Source organism: Takifugu rubripes, unplaced genomic scaffold (assembly GCF_901000725.2).
Source record: "Takifugu rubripes unplaced genomic scaffold, fTakRub1.2, whole genome shotgun sequence".
Lineage (NCBI taxonomy): Eukaryota > Metazoa > Chordata > Actinopteri > Tetraodontiformes > Tetraodontidae > Takifugu > Takifugu rubripes.
The window spans coordinates 1-18,544 of record NW_021821574.1 but is presented as its reverse complement, the minus strand read 5'-3'; the positions used below and the strand labels follow the sequence as shown (position 1 = coordinate 18,544).

Here is an 18,544-nt window from a genome sequence, read left to right as displayed (position 1 = left end):
TGTGAGAACAGCTCCTCGCACTCGTCGTCGTCGTGGCCTTGGTGGAGATTATTGGTCGGGCTGATAACAGCTTCCTGACGGGCTGCGGATGAATTTTCATTATGAGCAACTGAGAACTGCAAACACGCTGTGATTAATTTGTCCTGAATCAGCTGCCTTCTCTCGTCTGGCTCCTCTCTGGGAGATCACCGACAAATGCCGGCGTCTTCCCAGCAGCCGGCAGAAGGAAGAAAAGGGGCTTCGACCATCTGCTCTTTTTCAAATATGGCAGCAAAAACTGTTTTCATGCGCCGATGTTCATGTGGCTGCAGCTCCATCTGCGCCTCAGCGTGAAACGATGGACGATGGCACCTCGTCTCCCAGCAGCCCGGTGAGAGATGTTCCACTGTATCAGCCATCAGCTCTCGTTGGAACCTTTCATCGGGTTTCATCAGGTAAATCAGGAATTTGAGGCCTTTTAAGGCTTCGAGGCCTTGAACTTGTTCATTATCCCAACGTCACGATTAAACGTCTGTTAGGGCTTTTGATTCTGGATCAGAACCAAACTGTTTCCCGTCATTAGCAGAATAAAGGTGTTGGAATCATCATCGCTGAGCTTGGTAACCCCAAAAATAAACTGACACCTCATCTACAAACCTATGTGGCCACAGCTTTATCAGAAAGGTTTTTATTGAATAACAGGAAGGTTTTTTATCTTTGACACCCCCTGGTGGCTGGTTCCTGTAAGAACCACGACAAACAGACCAGAAGGAATCTGAAGGTGTAAAGTTATTGTTGTGATCTTTCCAACAGATGGTTCCTGTGTGTACGGAGGCAACAAACGTTAAGATTATATATAGAAATAAGAACATCGGGTGTCTGAAACGGAGAAAACTGTTTGTGGTCTGAGTGAGATCGCCATGGTGACGCCCTCTGTGTCCGTATCAGTTCTTGGGTCAATGCGGTGCTAGCACGAGGTTCTCCCAGGTGAAGAACCTGAGACCTTTTCGGGGGCCCGTCGTGGCAGATGCAGGGAAAAGGTCGAGCGCCCCCCTGGAGCTGGGTGAGGACAGACAGATCCTGATGGCGAGCCAGCCGGGCCAGTTCCCCTGACGGTCCATCTCCTCCCTCCGACACTAATGAGGCTGGACGCGTTGGCAGAGCCAAGGGCTGACGATCAACACAGCAGAACCTCGACGGATCTCCCACGTGATGGATTTCAGCCTCTTCGGCACGTTTAATAGAGAGAATGCGTCAAACTTGGCCTGAGATCGGAGATTTGATCTGATCAGGCTGAGATTTTTGAACCCTTTTAGAGGATTTCAGCTCCGAGTCATTGAGAGCTTTGCTGTTCTCCCAGATTTTAAATCTCCATGTTTGTGTTCGTGACCTGTTTGCTTCCAGCCGCTCCCATTTTTCCCCGGGTTTTCTCTTCAGCCGGCTGAATGTCGGAGCTGCGAAGCGATTTTGGGAATGTCAGAGGCGTGCTGACGCTAGGAGCAACGTGAAGATCTCTGTCGGGAGCAGATGAGGCCGCGACGGTTGGATGATCACATCCTCTTCATATTTAATTGCAGCACGAAGGATTTTTATAGCTTCTTCATTTGAGGCCACATTCAGAATGTGCGTCTCCGCTCCATCGGAAGGTTTCACACTCCAGCCTTCTTCTCACAACTTATTTCTTCTTGCTTCAAGTCGGTACAGCGACAGCTCTGCACACCGCCAGCAGGGGGCAACATTTCTGTCCATCAGCAACAATCAACCTTTCTGATGATTTCAGATCCTTTTCCCACATCCTGCACCTGAGTTGAAGCCCCGCCCCCTGCGGAGCGGTCTGACCTTTGTCTGAGAACATCACCGATCGATGAACAATGTTTGAAGGCGTCGGCCTGAAACCTCCCACTGCTCCCACACCTCCCAGTCCGTCTTCGTGTGGCTCCATCGGACAGTTCAGGGTCCCCTCGGGCAGCTGGTCTGACTGCTGTTGACCTTGAACAACAGGAGCAACGGAGGCCAATTCTCAGCTCCTGAGGGATGATCCCAGTCTGGTCCAGAATCAACCCGGTTTGTCTGGCGTTGACCCAGAATGTTCTCACTGGGTTACTTTATAAACCTGATTCTAGCCCCCATGAGGGGACCCATGTCCTGGTTTATTTTAATTTCTCATTCCTATTACCACCAGAACAGAGACAATAACTCTCACTCCATGAAAACGTGCCTTGTCACATGTTTGCTTTCTGGGAACAGGTTGTTTGACAGCCTCGAACAAAGCGCGTGATAAAGGTCACGCAGTTCCGGTGTGAGCTTTTTTCCATCACGTAACCAAAGAATTCCTGCTGTGACCCGGTCAGATTTGTTATAGGTGAAATGTTCCGTCCATTCAAACCCAACATGATGATGGACCTTCATTCATTCAACCTGGTCTCCACAGCAACTTCACTGTTGCATCAAGTTGCGGCTGTTTGTCACAGCTCCGACAGGAAACCAAGTAATGGTATTTTCAAAATAAGAGCACGAATTGGCCAGAGGTGTCCAAAAGGTGTGTTTGCAGGCAAAATATTTCTATTTAACGAAAATTCGTGTGAAGCCATCCTAAACTTATTCACTGGAACTTAAAAGTTTCCATTTCAGCATAATAGCAAAAAATACAGTAAAGGACATTGACAATATAACCATAATAAAGAATCAAGCTTTAAAATTGAATCCGTGCCCGGAAGTCGTTATGGTAGCACGTGCGACTTCACACAAAGAGCCCCTCCCTTTTCCCATTCAGTGCTTCATACTGGGGGGGTAAACGATGCAGATTCACACTGCGCCTGGCGCACCGGGGAGCCGACATTGTGGCGGACAGGGCGGCCTCGGAGCCCCGCTCAGCTGGTGCCTGTGATCCGGGCGTCGTGCAGCCCTCCGGCCGCTGACGGTGTGTGCAGGTGAGCCTCGTGTCGCCTGTTGCTCATCGTGTCTGCTGCATGTCTGCGTCTCGCTGCGTCCACTCGGCGGCGCAGCGACGAATTGATTGAAGCTCTTCGTTGTGATCGGTTATTGATGACGGGTTTGTCTTTCAGCTCGGACACCTCGCAGGTTCCAGCAGGTGCGTGGTGTTTTCCACGCAACCTTCTCTCAGACGCCATTAAAAGAAATGATGAGTGTTTCACAGCACATGAAATAAATGTGCGTTTCCCCACCTTTGAATATTGGAACGGCAGCCATCAGCTTTAGAAATTCCCATTTTGTTCGATTCCAACTTTATTCCTGGCTGCAGCCTGCTGATCTGCGTTCAGCAGAAAAGGAGCGTTCAAAGTTAAATGCTGATGTCAGGCAGGTTAATGTGAGCTGATGTGGCTCCGTGACAAGTGTCTGTTGGTCTGGGGAAGAAACGCATCAAACTCTCTACGCTGTTTCCGGTTTACCGCTGGTGTTTACGGTGGTCCGGTTGTGAGTGTTGGTGTTTGCTCAGGTCTCACAGACGGTGGGCTGTGTTTGGACAGGCGGTCACGTGACTGCACACGAGCTCACACGCACGTCTCACGCACAGTTGCGATCCTGCAGGTTCTGAATGTGCATGTTCCGGATCCATGAGCTCAGGTTGATTCGCACCTGCCAACATGGAAGAGTAACATTTCCTGAGGGAGAGTCCAGTGAGAGGGATCCATCGATCCAGTGATCCCCGAATGAACCGCTGCACTGATGAACAACAGGGGAAACATCAGGATTGGCAGCTGATTGGTTCCACTTCCTGGTCAGAGACCTCTGGAATGGGTATAAAAGACGGCGAGATGATGACGTCATCACTGTCTGGGAACTTTCTCCAGAAGAAGGAATGAATAAAGTCCCCCAGAGTCTTTTAGTTTCTGGTGTGGATCCTCCAGTAGAGAAGATCCAGTGAACTGCTACCAGAAGAACCACAGATGGAGGTAGAACTGCAACCTGCCAACACACGAGTCTTCTCTGCAGCAGCTTGTATGAAGGATGAATATTTAATGGGAACTGTGGATTCTCTGGGTCTTACATCATGTTTCAGGCTGATCCACACGCTCTAATCCCTCATTTCTTGAAGCTGCTCTGACCTTTCAGGGTCTCAGACGTAATCCCAGAGGCGGCGTTACAGCCGGCGGTCGGCCGCACCGGCCTTCTGCCGAAGGTCTGACGGTATCTGTTCCAACCGTGGACGTGGTCAGGAGCCGAGCTCAGAGCTTCGGGAGTAACTGGAGGTTCACGTCTGAGGAGGGTTGAACCCAACAGTTCTGCCTGTTTTTGCTTCGTCATGCTGATGTGGAACGTTTCAGATGATCTGGCGGAACGGAGCGGCTCATTTCCGGGATGTGGGCGTAGCGAGCCCCGCGTTCTGCCTGGCTCCAGGTCGCCTGATGTCATAATCCAATAAAACCGTTTAATATAGGAACGTTTTTATCCATGACCTCTACGATCCATCCATCCGACTACTTCCTGTTGGTACTCCTAATAAGGGTCAGGGGGTGGAGCCTATCCCAGCAGTCAGCAGGTGAGAGGCAGGACTCCACCCACCAGCAGTGGGAGGAAACCAGAGAACGTAAGAACCAGTCAGGAAGACTGGAGTCGTACTGAATCCCAGAAGCGTCCTGCTGTGAGGCGCCTGTGTTCACCCCTGACCCCTGATTGTATATGCTAAAGGTCAGGGGTCACGTCCCTGTGACCAGACTATTTATAGACGGCTTTTGTAGCTCAGAGTTCTTTACATCGCACGCTGCTATTTTGGGGATTGAACCAAAGACCTTGGTGACAGCCGCTTATTTTAGGTGATGCGTTTACAGCGTCAGAAACAGCTGGTCCGTTTTGCGTCCCTGGCTGTCCGATCCGGTCCAAACTTGTCTCGGCAGCGTCCAGTCTCAACAGCGTCTCGTTTATTTGGGGAAGGAAAATACGACCCAATCGTTGTTTGTGGTGATGACTAACAGGTCACCTCTGTCTCTCTGTTTTGAAACTCTCTTTAGGACTCAAGGCAGCATGAAAACATCTCACATCTGGGTGGGCTGGGCCTGAGGAGCGCTCGCCACTATGCCATGCGTGTAAGGGATCGGCGGTGGTGTTGTGGCCCCAGACGGGATGCGGTTGATGGTCGGTCAGTATGACTCTGCTGGACTTGTGGCTGTCCCGCTCCATCCCCATGTGCCTGCTCCTCCAGAGCCTTGTCCTCATGGCGCTGTGCTTCCCCTCGGCCAGCATGTGTCCGAAGGGCTGCATGTGCCAACGTGACCCCCACCTCCACGGCCTCAACGTCACCTGCAGCCAGTCCCGGCTCAAAGAGATCCCCCCCAGCCTTCCGGTGGACACCGTCCTCCTGAGGCTCGACCACAACCAGATCGGCGCCGTGCCCGACCAAGCCTTCCACGGACTGAGGCTTCTGAGGGAGCTCAACCTTTCGTACAACGCCGTGGAGACTTTGGGAGAAGGTTCTTTCAGCGGCATCGAAGCGGCGTTACAAGTTCTGGACCTGTCGCACAACCGCATCACTAGCGTGCACAAGGATGCCTTCGCCCGCCTCAAGGCCCGCGTCATTGTGGACGACAACCCCTGGCATTGCGACTGCGCCCTCCAGCAGGCCATCAGCGGGATGGCTCATAACCATGAGGCGTCCGCCCGGGTGCTCTGCAGGAGCTCCGAGCTTCTGGACCAGGAGGGGCGCCCCTTCTTGGCCGTGGACACGGACCTCTGTAATCTGACTAAAAGGACCACAGACTACGCCATGCTGGTGACCATGTTCGGCTGGTTTGCCATGGTCATTTCCTACGTGGTGTATTACGTGCGGCAGAACCAGGAGGATGCCCGGCGCCACCTGGAGTATCTCAAGTCTCTTCCCAGCAAGCCCAAGAAACCGGACGAGGCCGACGACATTAGCACCGTGGTTTGAGTGAGCAAAACCAAAAGAGGATCCAAAATTTGTCGTGTTTACAGACTTTTAGGTAGCGCTAGTCCCCAAGAGCTGTTCATCCGTAGTAAAACTTTGTCGTACGTTGGTGTTTGGTTATGAGCGACCTGAGAGGAAATGAGAGAGAATCTTTTAAAAAAAAAATCCAGTATCGGGGAATCATTTTTGGTACTTTTGGGCTTTTGGGCTCAAAGTGGAATTTCTACTGGTTCCCCTGAGGAGATCTTTACATTTCTAAAATCCTTATTTTTTACTGAAATGTGGTTTTCGCGTTTCTGCCCCTCGTTGATGTTTGTACGAGTCTTCATTTCAGTTTTAGAAATATGCTCCTAAAAATCGGAAGCAGTCGGGGAAATCTTCTGTCGATAAAGTTCTGTTGGATTTTATTTTGTAAAACTGAGCAGAATTCCTTCATGGAATTTCGTATTTGAGGCCAATCCACAATATTCTCTCTTTCTCTCTGTCTCTCTTCTTTTTTTACACAGATAGAAGGTAAAATTTTGAAATTCTAATCTCAGGTGTAATTATTGAGGTTATCATATTTTGAAATTCAGATTTGGAATATCCAAAAATAATTATATTTGTAACAGGTAAGACCCTGAATTTGATTTCCCAGGGCCCAGATTTTAGTACCTCAGTTCCAGGAACCTTTATTGCTATTCCTAAGGGAATAGCTAACGTTGCCTCTTTCTTTAACCCTTTACAGGCAGACGGATTAAAGGTGGATTCAAATTGATCCAAATGCTGGATCATCAGTGTTTGTGAAGTTGGCGACAGCAGCAGACGATGAATCTTCTTTTAATGGTTCTGTCAGCAAACCCAAATATAGGAACCCTGTTTGTTGGTCAGTTGGGTAGATTTGCACGTCCTTCCCCCGGACCGGGACACCCGTCCTGACGTCTGTCCCTCAAGGTTGCATGTTTTCAATCTAGTCTTGTTTTCTAATTTCTGTAAACCTGAAACTGTTTGAAAAGCTCGTCCCTGTTGATTGACAGCGACATCACTGCTAACGTGTACGTTTACGTGTTTACAAAGTACCGTTACGTGTTGGTTCCGTGTCAGTGACAATGGTTGTAAAACACCACATCGGTTTTGAAGTTTGATGCGAATCTTCTGGTAAACTTGAGGTCAGATCCACGTGTCCCATTTCAGAGATCCCTCCAAAATGTCGGTGTGGCTAGCTAGCATTTAGCTAGCATTTAGCCCAGCCAGCCTATTTAACGCAGTTTTTATCGTCTTGCTAACCAAAACTCCAGATCAGAAGTATCATGAACTGTGAACTTGATTGCTAACATTTTGCCAACATCCTGGACATTCCATGAGGAAATGACAACAATGACGTTGTCACGGTAGCCAAGATGTCTACCTAGCAGGCTGGTACGCTAAGTCTATAACAGTGACATTTACATGGGAAAGGCAACATAAAAATACAGTTCTGGTGACTCGGCTAGGCTTGCGTTCACGTTGAGAAATCGAGTCGCCGTTTCAAAAGTTGTTGTGACGTTTATTCGTGATGTCTTCAGTAAGTTTCTCTGCTGACCAACACAAGCACAACATCTGTCTGAACTCCATATCGCTTTTAATTTCTGGGCGCGTCGTTTGGAGTCGTGTGGTTCAAACAACCTTAAACCAACAGCTTGGTCTCCGGCACTGTGGTCTTAAGTCTAACGTGAAAAAAAAACCCCGATAAATTGCCACGAAAGCTTGGGACCAGGCTGCCAACACATGCATTTCCCTTTAATGCAACTGAAATGCTGAGGGAATGTCACCGCTATCGTTTCGTTACTCACTCAAACAACAGAGGAACCACCTGAAGGCCGCATGAAGAACTGTACAGGAAGCGTTAAAGCTCGCGTTAAAGACTTCCTGTGATTATCGTACTCCGGGCCGACGTCTTGTTCGAGTTTCAGTTCGTCGGGTTTTGTACAGTTAAAGTGGCGTCGTTGCAGCGAGGGTGTAATTAGACAACTGTAGGGTCGCATGTAAATATAAATGTTGTGTGAAATACCAGAATCCCTTTAATTAGATGTTCTTGATTGTGCAACTTCCCTTAACTTTGACTGGTAACCTGATCCTCCCTGGGACAGGAGGGAGGTCAATGCATGTCGAGGGTAACCAAGCACAGTGTAGCCAAGTACTTTAGAGTATTTCTAAGTGCCTGAATACTCGTCTGACCACTTTGAAAGTTCCCATTTGGTTCTTCCACCTCTGCTCTGTCAGATCTCACAGCTGCTGCATTAGTGGGTTATTTTGCAGAAACAGTCGGTTCTGCTGATGTGAACTGCTGTCCGGCTCAACTTCCATCTTCCGTTTCCCAGTTTTCCATGCACAGATGGCACCTGATCACATGGAATTGAAGTGTCGTGACTCTGTTGTAATGGAATGGCACAAAGAAAATGAAATAAAGAAGGTCCGCATCGAGTCCTGTGACATTTGTGTTTAAGTTTTTTATTTAAACTCCATCGTTGCGTCTACGCTGGTGCCGCTGGCCTTTTTGTTTAACTTTCTCAGGTTGCAGAAAAAACTCTGTCCTTGTTTAAATAGAAGCTTTTTTCTGTTTTCATACCAGCCTGTTCGTCCAGACCGTCGAGCTCACATTTCATTCACTAAAGTAAATGTTAGCGGTGTTTTCCTGAAGCTAACGAGCCCGGATGAACGTAGCCTTTGTGTCATTAGGCTGGATCCAAAGTAAGTAAAGATTTCGTGGGGGGGGGTCAATGACACGACCTGGTAAAATTCTGCCAGTTTCTGTGAAACCTGTGAAACCTCCTGAGAGGAGGTTAAAGGTCATGCCAGCCTGAGGCCGTGACCAAACAGCTGAATTCTGGGTAAAACCAGAGACTCCATTGAATGAACTATTTTACTAATTAAACAGTAAATCTGAAAAAAAAAGTTTTTTTTATCTGCTGTTTAATTCGGTAAAATAATCACAATAATACAACAACCTGCATCTGCAGCTGAAATAATCCCATTTGTGTACTTAATAACAGTAATTATAGTTCAATTTGCTGTTAATAAGTTGGACCCTGATGTTCTGACCATAAATCAGTCCAACAGAAAACCTTTAAGTTCTCAAACTCCGCTGTTGAAGTTTTGTGTCCTTGTTTTTCACTCTCTCACCAACACGTGTTTGAAGGTGTGTATGAAGGTGTGTATGAAGGTGTGTTTGAAGGTGTGTATGGTGTCAAACAACGAGCAACGAGTTCATCACAATCCTGCTCCTCATTCGGATGTTTTTCTTCTTCTCTGCAACACAAAAAGATGCAAAAGAAGAATATAACGCCAACCAAACCTAAATCAAGAGCTGACGTGCATGTGCAAGTCCAAGGATCACCCCCCCCCCCCCCCTTCCCTCCCCGTCATGATGGAAGATGCTGAATCATAAATTCATCTGTTCCACACAGAAAATGGATCCATGAAAAGAGCGTTTGGGTCACAGATGGTTTGTTAGTCATTTCATGTGGCGCCCATTATTGAATCTGCCGTTAAAAATGGACGACAGCGGTGAAGACACGGAGATCTTCATCAACTTCAGTGATGTTGAGGCTCAGAGGAGACCCCAGGGGGGCCCCAGGGTGGACGGGGGTCTTTATCATCTTCATTATTCACCACTGATGCTGCGTTCATAAATGTGCCCTGGTCAAAGATGCAAGATAAGAACAAACGATAACATCTGACCCTTCACTGATGTAAACGATCATTGGTTCTGCTTACGTATCTGCCCTCACCTGGGAGGACAACCATCACACGTTAGTTTGTACTTTTATCAAACACATTCATTTCAACGCATCTTTTGGGATGATCGGCCATTGGAAGCTTGTGTTTCATCCTCTCTCTCTCCTTCTCACACACACACGCACACACAACCTCACACACGCTGGTATTCAGCTTTGTTGTGTTTCTTGTGCTATTCTGATTATTCCATTGACTCTGACTGAAACGCAACGAAGCGGTAACAACCATGAACCCCGCTGCAGGAGGGCCACTCTGCCCCCTGCTGGCGGGTGCTGCTACTACAGCATGATCGATTTGATGTCACTTGCCTGCAGCAGGGGGCAGCACCGAACTGAAAGATGCCTTTGATCGGTCTTCTCGGGTTATCAGGGGCTGTGACCTTTCACTCTGACATCATCTCAGTGGACTTAAAACTCACATTTGTGGGTTAAAGGTTTACAGCTCACCCTCACGTCATCGTTGCCTACTTGGCAGCCAAACCCACGTTCTCCTCCAGGGGCTAGTTGACGTCTTTCAGCTGTTTTAACCTTTCGAGGACAAACCAACATGCTGCTTGTCATTCACCAGGGTGCTGAGGGGATTTTCAAGCAGTAGAAATAGTGCTGAGGGAGGGTTCTGGAGCGCTGACGACCAGTGTTCAGGGGTTAATGTTTCCTCAAGGCGTTTCTACGCATTCCTGTGTGGGTCTGAGGCTGTTTTAAAGGATTTTAAGGAAATATTGGTTTTAGCTTTTCTCTGGGTTTCATGTGGCTGCAAGATGTTTGACCATTTACCCCAAACAAGCTGAATATGACAAGCAAAATATGATCCGTGTGATAGTTTTACAGGGAGGACCGGGGCGTCCCGTCCACTGTTGACATTCACCTGCTGCAGTCGGCTGCAGGGCCGCGAGGTCTGACAGGAAATCGATTCACTGCTCCAACAACGCGGAAACATCAGATCACTGGTTCATCTATTGACCTAAGCTCCGACATTCTCAAACAGAACCTGGAGTTTTGGACTCCTGAGGCTCTTGGGTCAAATGTGGAACATCACGCCACAGCCTTCAGAGGCCTGCAGCAGCCTCTCTGCTTCCTGATTGGACACAGGCTGAGAGGCTCCAGGTGAAGAACCAGTTAGGTAGGTAAACACTTAAAGTCCACGTTAGTCCACAAGAACAGCCCGCCACAGGGACACAAGTCAAGTCCCACCGTGTCTAGGAAGACCCAGTGCCGTCCTTATCAGTACAACCTTGTACCTTAGTGGGTAGTTTCAGTTCTGGGTGAGTAGACTGATGAGCCGTGGGGCATTTTTAATAAAAAGCAACTTCCTGTTACAACATGGCAGCGCAGTCGGATCAACAGACGACTTCAGACCTCCACCCGAGATACCTGAAACAAGTCACTTTTTGTTTCACTGAGAACTGAACACATTTATTGATTCGAATTAAAAATATTTCTCCTGTTCTGTTGGAATCCCGATGCAGAGACAGCACACCGACTGCAGGCGGCGCTGTTCACACGCATCGTTCAAAAATAAACAACAAACAAGCGGGATAAAGAAAAACACAAGAAATGTGGGATTTCTTTGTTCTGTCTTCATATCTGAAGGCCTCGCTCATGACCTGGGCTCGGCCCCCACACACACAAGCCTGGGCTCAGAACTTTGGCCCCTGCTCTTATTCTTCCTGGTGGTCTTTGAGCCTTCATGTGGAACCAGCCTCCTTCTGAATCTGCCCTAACAACATGGCTGCAGGGTCAGAGGGCTGCCCAAGCCGCCCCATCATGGGTCAAATCTGAGGTCTGGTCTGAGTTTTGTTCAGGAAACATTTCAGGATTTCTTCAACCTTTCAGGAATATTATCGTTCTTTGTAAACTTGATCACATTCGAAGGTTAATCAAGTCTTCCTTCGTGTTCTCTGCAGCACGGAACCCTCTTGGATTTTGGATCTTGGGTGTTTTGTGGTGGAAATCCTCTTTATCCGTGTTGCATAAGAGAAGATGTGATTTTATCTCATGGAACTTTGTGACAGGAAGCAGCAGTGATCTGAGCTGCAGCTCTGGATGAACTTTGCAACCATTAAACCGAGTCAACAGAAATATATTTTCTTACGTAACCGTTTCTAATCAGAAAGCGTGTTAATTGTGAAAGGACTAACAGGAACCTGACCCAGAACTTTAGAATGCTTCGCAAGATGCCAAGAAGCACACAAACTGCTTCAATGTTGAATTCTTTATAAAATAAAATCCTGGGAACGTGGGAAAACTCCTACCTTTCACGATATCCCGACCAGCTCTCTGTCCCTGACCCAGAACATTTCAGCTTGGTTTAATGTCCCTAAATGCTATTTGATTTGGACCCTCTGGAAATCTATGAGAAGATTAAATGGTGATGAGTTTAATTATCTTGATTGGTGCTGAAAGACAACCATGATAATCTAGTCAGGTGGTGATCGCCTCTGCGGGTGATGACGTCACATGCTGGATATTCTTTGAATGTTGATCAAATTCTCTGAAAAGAATAAGTCCGACTACAAAATCGTGCTCGTTAAGACGGACTACAAACGTTGTAGTTTTTTTTCCTCGCCTGACGCTTTTATTTTGACACTTCCGGTGTTCACGGCTGCGTGAACCACGTCATTTGACGTCGGGAACGACGATCCTATTGACGCGCGCGCCGGTGTAGCTGTCAGAAGAGTGCATGTGAGGCCGGGCTGACAGCGCTCTGTTGGAGGGCAAAGTTTCCACCGAGGCCGCCAGAGCAGCTCTTTAACCCCGCAGAGTCCGACCGCAGCTCCGCGGGATCCGTCGCACCGAGGCCCCGCACGCAGCATGCGAGCGCGTCCGCGCGCACCGCCGACTTTAAACGCAGCGTTGTGCGGGGGGCGCGTGAGAGCTCGCTGGTAAATCCGTGCGTCGCCTCTGTGGTTCCATGGTGATCGTTCTGTCCGCCTGTTCCGTGTCTGACCCGAGCCCCGGACACCCGCTGGAGCCATGGGTGGGAGTCTGGGCTGCCACCGCTCCATCCCCAAGGACCCCACCGACTTCAGCTGCGGCAAGCGCAAGTTCAGCGCCGCCTGCAACTTCGGGCACATCCTGGTGAACCAGGAGCGGCTGAACATCAACACGGCCACCGAGGAGGAGCTCATGACGCTGCCGGGAGTCAACAGAGCTGTTGCGCAGAACATCGTGGAGTACCGGGACTGTATCGGGGGGTTCAAAAAGGTCGAGGACCTGGCTTTGGTGAGCGGGATCGGGGCCACCAAACTGGAGGTGATTAAACTGGAAATTTGCGTGTCCAGCAGGACCAGCTCGTCCCAGCACTCCCCGTCGTCGCTGCGTAAAGAGCTGGATCACCACCCGTGCACGGGCATGAACGTCAACACGGCCACCCCTGCGCAGCTCATGAGCATCAGAGGCATCACCGACAAGATCGCCAAGAACATTGTGGCGTACCGCGTGGAGCACGGCCCGTTCCGGAGCATCGAGGACCTGGTGAAGGTGAACCACATCAACGGCTCGCTGCTCGACAAAATCCGCTTCCAGGTTTTCGTGGAGCGCTCCAGGGCGCCGTCCACCAACACCAACGGAGGGCTGACCTGCACCACCAAGTCCCACCCGAGTCCCACCTCATTCAGCATCAAGAGCGACGACCTGGACCTTCCGCCCGGAGGTCCGACCCAGATCATCTCTGTGCGGCCCATCGTGGAGCCCCCGGCCTGCCTGCGGGACGGGAAGCCCGTGGTGCGCCTGGGAACCTGGAGCCTGCAGGGCTGCTCCTGTGACAAGGCCAACAACCCGGGGGTGAAGGAGGTGGTGTGCATGACCCTGCTGGAGAACGAGTGAGTAGAACCTGCTGACCTCCTCAGAGGGTCAATCATAAACGGATTATCTTCTGGAATTAGTCGCAGTACAAATACGGCAAATTATTGAGGTTATTAGGAACTCCAACAAGTATGAGGCAATTAAAAATATTTCAGTCTGAAGGACTTGTGGGAAGAATGAAGGTTATTCTGGTTAATCTTTATGTTGTCTCTCAGTTCCAATGAACTACGGGTGGGCTAATATGAGTCACATATTCAAAAGAAACGGGAAGAAGTGAAAGAGTCAACGGTCCAACATGTGAGATTTGGTGGCATCTAGTGGTGAGACTAAATATGGGAGCTGTTTACTGCCGTGTCCGAGAAGCTACGGTGGCTGCAGGGGGCCAAAGTAGGCTTATGTTGAGGTCTGAATAAGTTAAGTGAAGTGGGAAAAGTGTGTGTGTGTGTGTGTGTGTGTGTGTGTGTATTTGTGTGTGTGTGTGTGTATTTGTGTGTGTGTGTGTGTGTGTGTATATTTGTGTGTGTGTGTGCGTGTGCCCGCATGTGTGTATGTTTGAGGCCTTTCCAGTGAGATGCTGCTCCGCTCTTAAGAAGCTGAAGGTGTCAGGAAGCTCAACACTTCACAGGTGGAACTTCTCCATCGTCCTCCCGCCTCCCTCACGCTTTGCGGCTGCTGTCAGTCATGTTGGCAAACGCCACCACACCCAGTGCAAACATCAGGAGCAGTCCCCCCCCCACACACACACACATTTCTTCTGTTCCCAAACCCATGGAGACTGTACTGATTGGCTGTTGTCACGGAGGAGTTGTGTTTGTACAGTTCTCAGGCTTCCTGGTGTGAGCGATCACAAGACCCGGGCTCCGGCGTGCACACTTCCTGGATTTCCTCCAGGCACCAGACGAGAGCTACTACAGTTCAATGACCCTCACCGCGGGAAAGACTGCAAACTGCGTCAGGTCCCCGTGTCTGTGACGGCCCACTGGTGTTAGTGAGCAGGCAGACGTTAGTCACAGCGCCACCGCAGACACAGGGGAAGTGAAAGAGCCACCATTAGGAAGGCTGAGATGGATCCAGTTCCCCCCCCCCCCGGTAGAGAGGAGGTGCTCCAGGGACTCTGTTCACTCAGGTCTTTGTACTCGTCTCTTACATCACACAGACGGCTGCGTCTCTGTAGCTGTGCAGACCCTCACGTGGCGACGCATGTGTCTCACAGCACCGCCAAGCTGCACCCAGGGCATCAGACAATGCCACCACCCCATCCCCCCACCCCCGGGGAGGGACCCAAACCTCCTCAAATTGAGGAATTAAAGCAGGGAAGTGACCTGTGCTCATCGCCACGCAATCTCTCCGACTTCCTCACGAATCATCTGATGGCACCTCTGACGTCATCGTAGTAAACGCACATTCTGAAAACCCACTTCCTGTTTTGTTCAGACCAGAGGTTCACTACAGGACGCCGGAACTCTGAGGTCTGGGCTGACCCCAATCATCTGAGTTGTCAGACAGAACCCAGGAGGAAGTTTCCTAGAGGGGGTTAGTAGGACCAGAATGATGCCAGCAGCTCAGCGCTCTGCTGCTCGGTGGTTGATTGTCTTCCTGGACAGACTGTTGCCCCGTAGCCACCTCTGCTCACCAGAAGAAGGATGGAGAGTTAAACTGGGAGAGGCAGGAGATGGAGCTTGTTTCCCTCTGCTGCTTTGGCTCCAAGGTTTGTTTTGGGCAGCAGCTGATGATTCATCTGTCACAAGCAGCCCCGGTCACCGGGAATAAAAGAAATGGCCTGAATAAACGGCAGCCGGGCTGGAAGCACAGGGACGGCTCTTCCCACTCTGGACATTCCTGGTTTCCAGTTCAGACTCCAGTCTATGTGATTACTGCAGAAACCATAAAGATGCTTCTTGTGTTGATGATCAGTAAAGAGGTTTCAGAGCAGGAGGTGCTGAAGGTCACAGAGCTCCATCACTTTTCTCTAGTTGTGGCGACACCACTGAGGAAGTGACATCATGGAGGACACCAGAACCAGGATATAAGTCAGTTCCGTCTGAGTATGACGAGGAATCGGTGCCACCTGCAGGGAAGAGAGGATGTTTTGAGGATCTGACTGTTGTTGAGGTTAAATATCACCAGACTGTGTTACGCCTGTACCGGAGACCCGGTGGGATCCCGACCTGAGAACACCCCAACTCTGAGAAACATTCTGGTTTTTCACCGTACATTCCTCCGTAAATACACAAGCTGCCAGGTACGATCCCGGTGCCCAGGTGGGTACTTGATCAGCCCATTTCATCAACTACATACGTGGGACAGCGAGGCATCCCACAATGCTTTTCCCCTGAGCCAGCAATGGCAGAAAGTACGTCAAAGGTTTACAAGTCAGTACTTGTGCACTTAATAGTGATAAATGGCTCTAGATGAGTCACCTGTTAAGACAAACCCCGCCCCTTTTCTGTGGCGTGGCAAAGTTACTCCTAAATCAGCCCCACAACCGTCTGGTGTTTATTCAGCCTTAAGAACATTGCATTAGTTTGCTAACTTATCCTGGTTCGATTTGTAATTACAACATTACAAAACCAGTTTGGCAGCAAACTGGCAGCGCTCAGACACTCCGGATGCCGTTCAGCACGACCTCCTCTGTCTGCACGTGTGGGCGGTGACTTCTTCCTCACGAGAGCAGATGATCGAGAGGTCCCAAGTGTTCTAGAACCCTCCTCAGACTGGCTGGAGTGGTCAAACACAGTGGAGGCCGAAGTCACCAGGATGCTGGGGTCACCAGGACACTGGGATCACCAGGACACTAGGATCACCAGGACGCTGGGGCCACCAGGACACTGGGGCCACCAGGACACTGGGATCACCAGGACACTGGGGTCACCAGGACACTGGGATCACCAGGACACTAGGATCACCAGGACACTGGGGTCACCAGGACACTGGGATCACCAGGACACTAGGATCACCAGGACGCTGGGGCCACCAGGACGCTGGGATCACCAGGACACTAGGATCACCAGGACGCTGGGGTCACCAGGACGGGGTCACCAGGACGCTGGGTCACCAGGACACTGGGGTCACCAGGACACTGGGATCACCAGGCGCGGGCCACCAGGACGGGGTCACCAGGACGCTGGGGTCACCAGGACACTGGGATCACCAGGACACTGGGATCACCAGGACGCTGGGGCCACCAGGACTGGGGTCACCAGGACTGGGGTCACCAGGACACTGGGATCACGAGGACACTGGGATCACCAGGACGCTGGGGCACCAGGACACTGGGGTCACCAGGACAGGGGTCACCAGGACTGGGGTCACCAGGACACTGGGATCACGAGGACACTGGGGCCACCAGGACACTGGGGCCACCAGGACACTGGGGTCACCAGGACACTGGGGTCACCAGGACGCTGGGGTCACCAGGACACTGGGATCACGAGGACACTGGGGTCACCAGGACACTGGGGTCACCAGGACAGTAGGATCACCAGGACACGGGATCACCAGGGCGCTGGGGTCGCCAGGGCGCTGGGGTCGCCAGGTCTGAGCTGATGGAGGGATGTTCAACGGCTGTTGAAAGTTGTGCTGACGCAGCGTTTTGTTGAGTGTTGACTGAGTCGGTGAGGCTCGATGTGGCTCGATGTGGCTCGATGTGGCTCTGGCCGGTGACCAAAGCATCCAGACTGAGCCCAGAAAAGTGAATCTGAAGTCTCCTGCTGAAATCCTGGCCCGAACTTGTGGGTTTTCTTGTTTCTGTCTGCAGCAGACAGACGAGCTGATCTGGGATTAAGTCAGTGATGAAACATGAAACATGGATGCCATCAGAATTATCCTCCACACACAAAACTTTAATGACCCTAAGGCAGGAAATCACCCCCCCGCCTGCAGGGCTGCGTCCTGGTTCGGTCCCGATTCTTGTTGTTGCTGATTTTCACTTGTCTGCGGTTTAAGAGTTGTGGCTGATCGTTGCTGAGCTAAACAAATCTGAGTTTGCAGAATTCCCATAATTCCCTAAAGCAGCACAAGCAGAAAGACAGTTACGCAATGTGCATTAGTGGGTCAGAGGTCAAGGGGGTTTAAACTCTGTGTGTGTGTGTGTGTGTGTGTGTGGTGTGTGTGTGTGTGGTGTGTGGTGTGGTGTGTGGGGTGTGGCAACATTGCGGTTGCATGCTGCTGAGACAGACGCCTCAGTCAGCTGCGCCCAAACTCAACTGTCTACGTTAGCTCATAATGAGAATAAACACGATTAACTGTAGATTAACCACAAACTCTCTTTGTTACAGCAGAATCGTATTTGTTACATAAAAATCCGTTATGGAAACGATGGTGACGTCACATCCGACTCGGCCGATGAAAAAACTTCATCTCTTTCAAATGTGGTGTGAATTTTTTATGGGTCAAAGTAATAAATGAACTTTCTGTTCTTTTTCCAGCATCAAATTACTGGCTGTTCAGGACCTGCTGGAGCGGGAGGCTCTGGACAAGGTAAGAGCGTGTGTGTGTGTGTGTGTGTGTGTTGTTTGTGTGGTGTGTGGTCTGTCCTTGTCTCTGGACTGTCAACCTCTCCTATTTCTTGGTTCAGATTTAGTTTCGAACTGTGTTAACATTCCCATGTGAATTAGTGGCTATAAATACAACCGGTTTGCTATGGATTTGGGGGCGTGGCCTCAGTGATGGAACAGTAATGTTCCCAAAAGGGTTCCTCACATCAACTACTGTCTCTTAAAAACACTGTAAAGACTGTAGGATCCAGTTGGTTCTGATGAATTCTACATGTGACCTTTGACCTTTCAGCAACAACAACGGCAACATAAATCAGCAACAATGTCGACTCTCTTCGGGATTGTGAGCAGTTTGCTCTCAGTTTCTTCTATTTCTGAATGTGAGGCTTGTGCACGGCCTCCACACTTGTTGGCAGCGTCATGATCCCTGCTGGCTCCCAGATGGATCCTGGAACAGAAAACTGGATTTCCATAAGAAGGGAAATAGGTCATCAACAGAGAGGGAGAGAGGGTGAGAGGGAATGAGGGAGGGAGAGAGGGTGTGAGGGGTGAGAGTGAGAGGAGGGGAGAGAAGGAAGAGGGAGAAGGGGTGAAAGGGAAGGAGGGAGGGGCAGAGGGTGAGAGGG

At 50.1% G+C, this 18,544-nt stretch overlaps 2 protein-coding genes across 2 annotated transcripts; both read left to right on the top strand.

Annotated features, from left to right (window-relative positions):
• The first annotated feature begins 2,725 nt into the window (after nucleotides 1-2,725).
• On the top strand, nucleotides 2,726-8,305 carry LOC101077534 (leucine-rich repeat-containing protein 3B-like). The gene is made up of 2 exons (XM_029831734.1): nucleotides 2,726-2,909; nucleotides 4,950-8,305. The coding sequence occupies exon 2, from the start codon at nucleotides 5,084-5,086 to the stop codon at nucleotides 5,864-5,866; it is 783 nt and encodes a 260-aa protein (XP_029687594.1). The 5' UTR covers nucleotides 2,726-2,909; nucleotides 4,950-5,083; the 3' UTR covers nucleotides 5,867-8,305.
• A 4,226-nt stretch (nucleotides 8,306-12,531) lies between these two features.
• On the top strand, nucleotides 12,532-17,917 carry LOC115248100 (endonuclease/exonuclease/phosphatase family domain-containing protein 1-like; the record flags this gene model as incomplete). Its single annotated transcript, XM_029831735.1, has 2 exons — nucleotides 12,532-13,439; nucleotides 17,850-17,917. Coding segments are annotated over exons 1-2 (916 nt in total), but the record flags the coding sequence as incomplete, so codon positions are not given.
• Nucleotides 17,918-18,544: the final 627 nt, after the last annotated feature.

Excerpts from the sequence above, each read along its gene's own strand:
- LOC101077534 (XM_029831734.1), top strand. The coding sequence starts at position 5,084 with ATGACTCTGCTGGACTTGTGGCTGTCCCGCTCCATCCCCATGTGCCTG.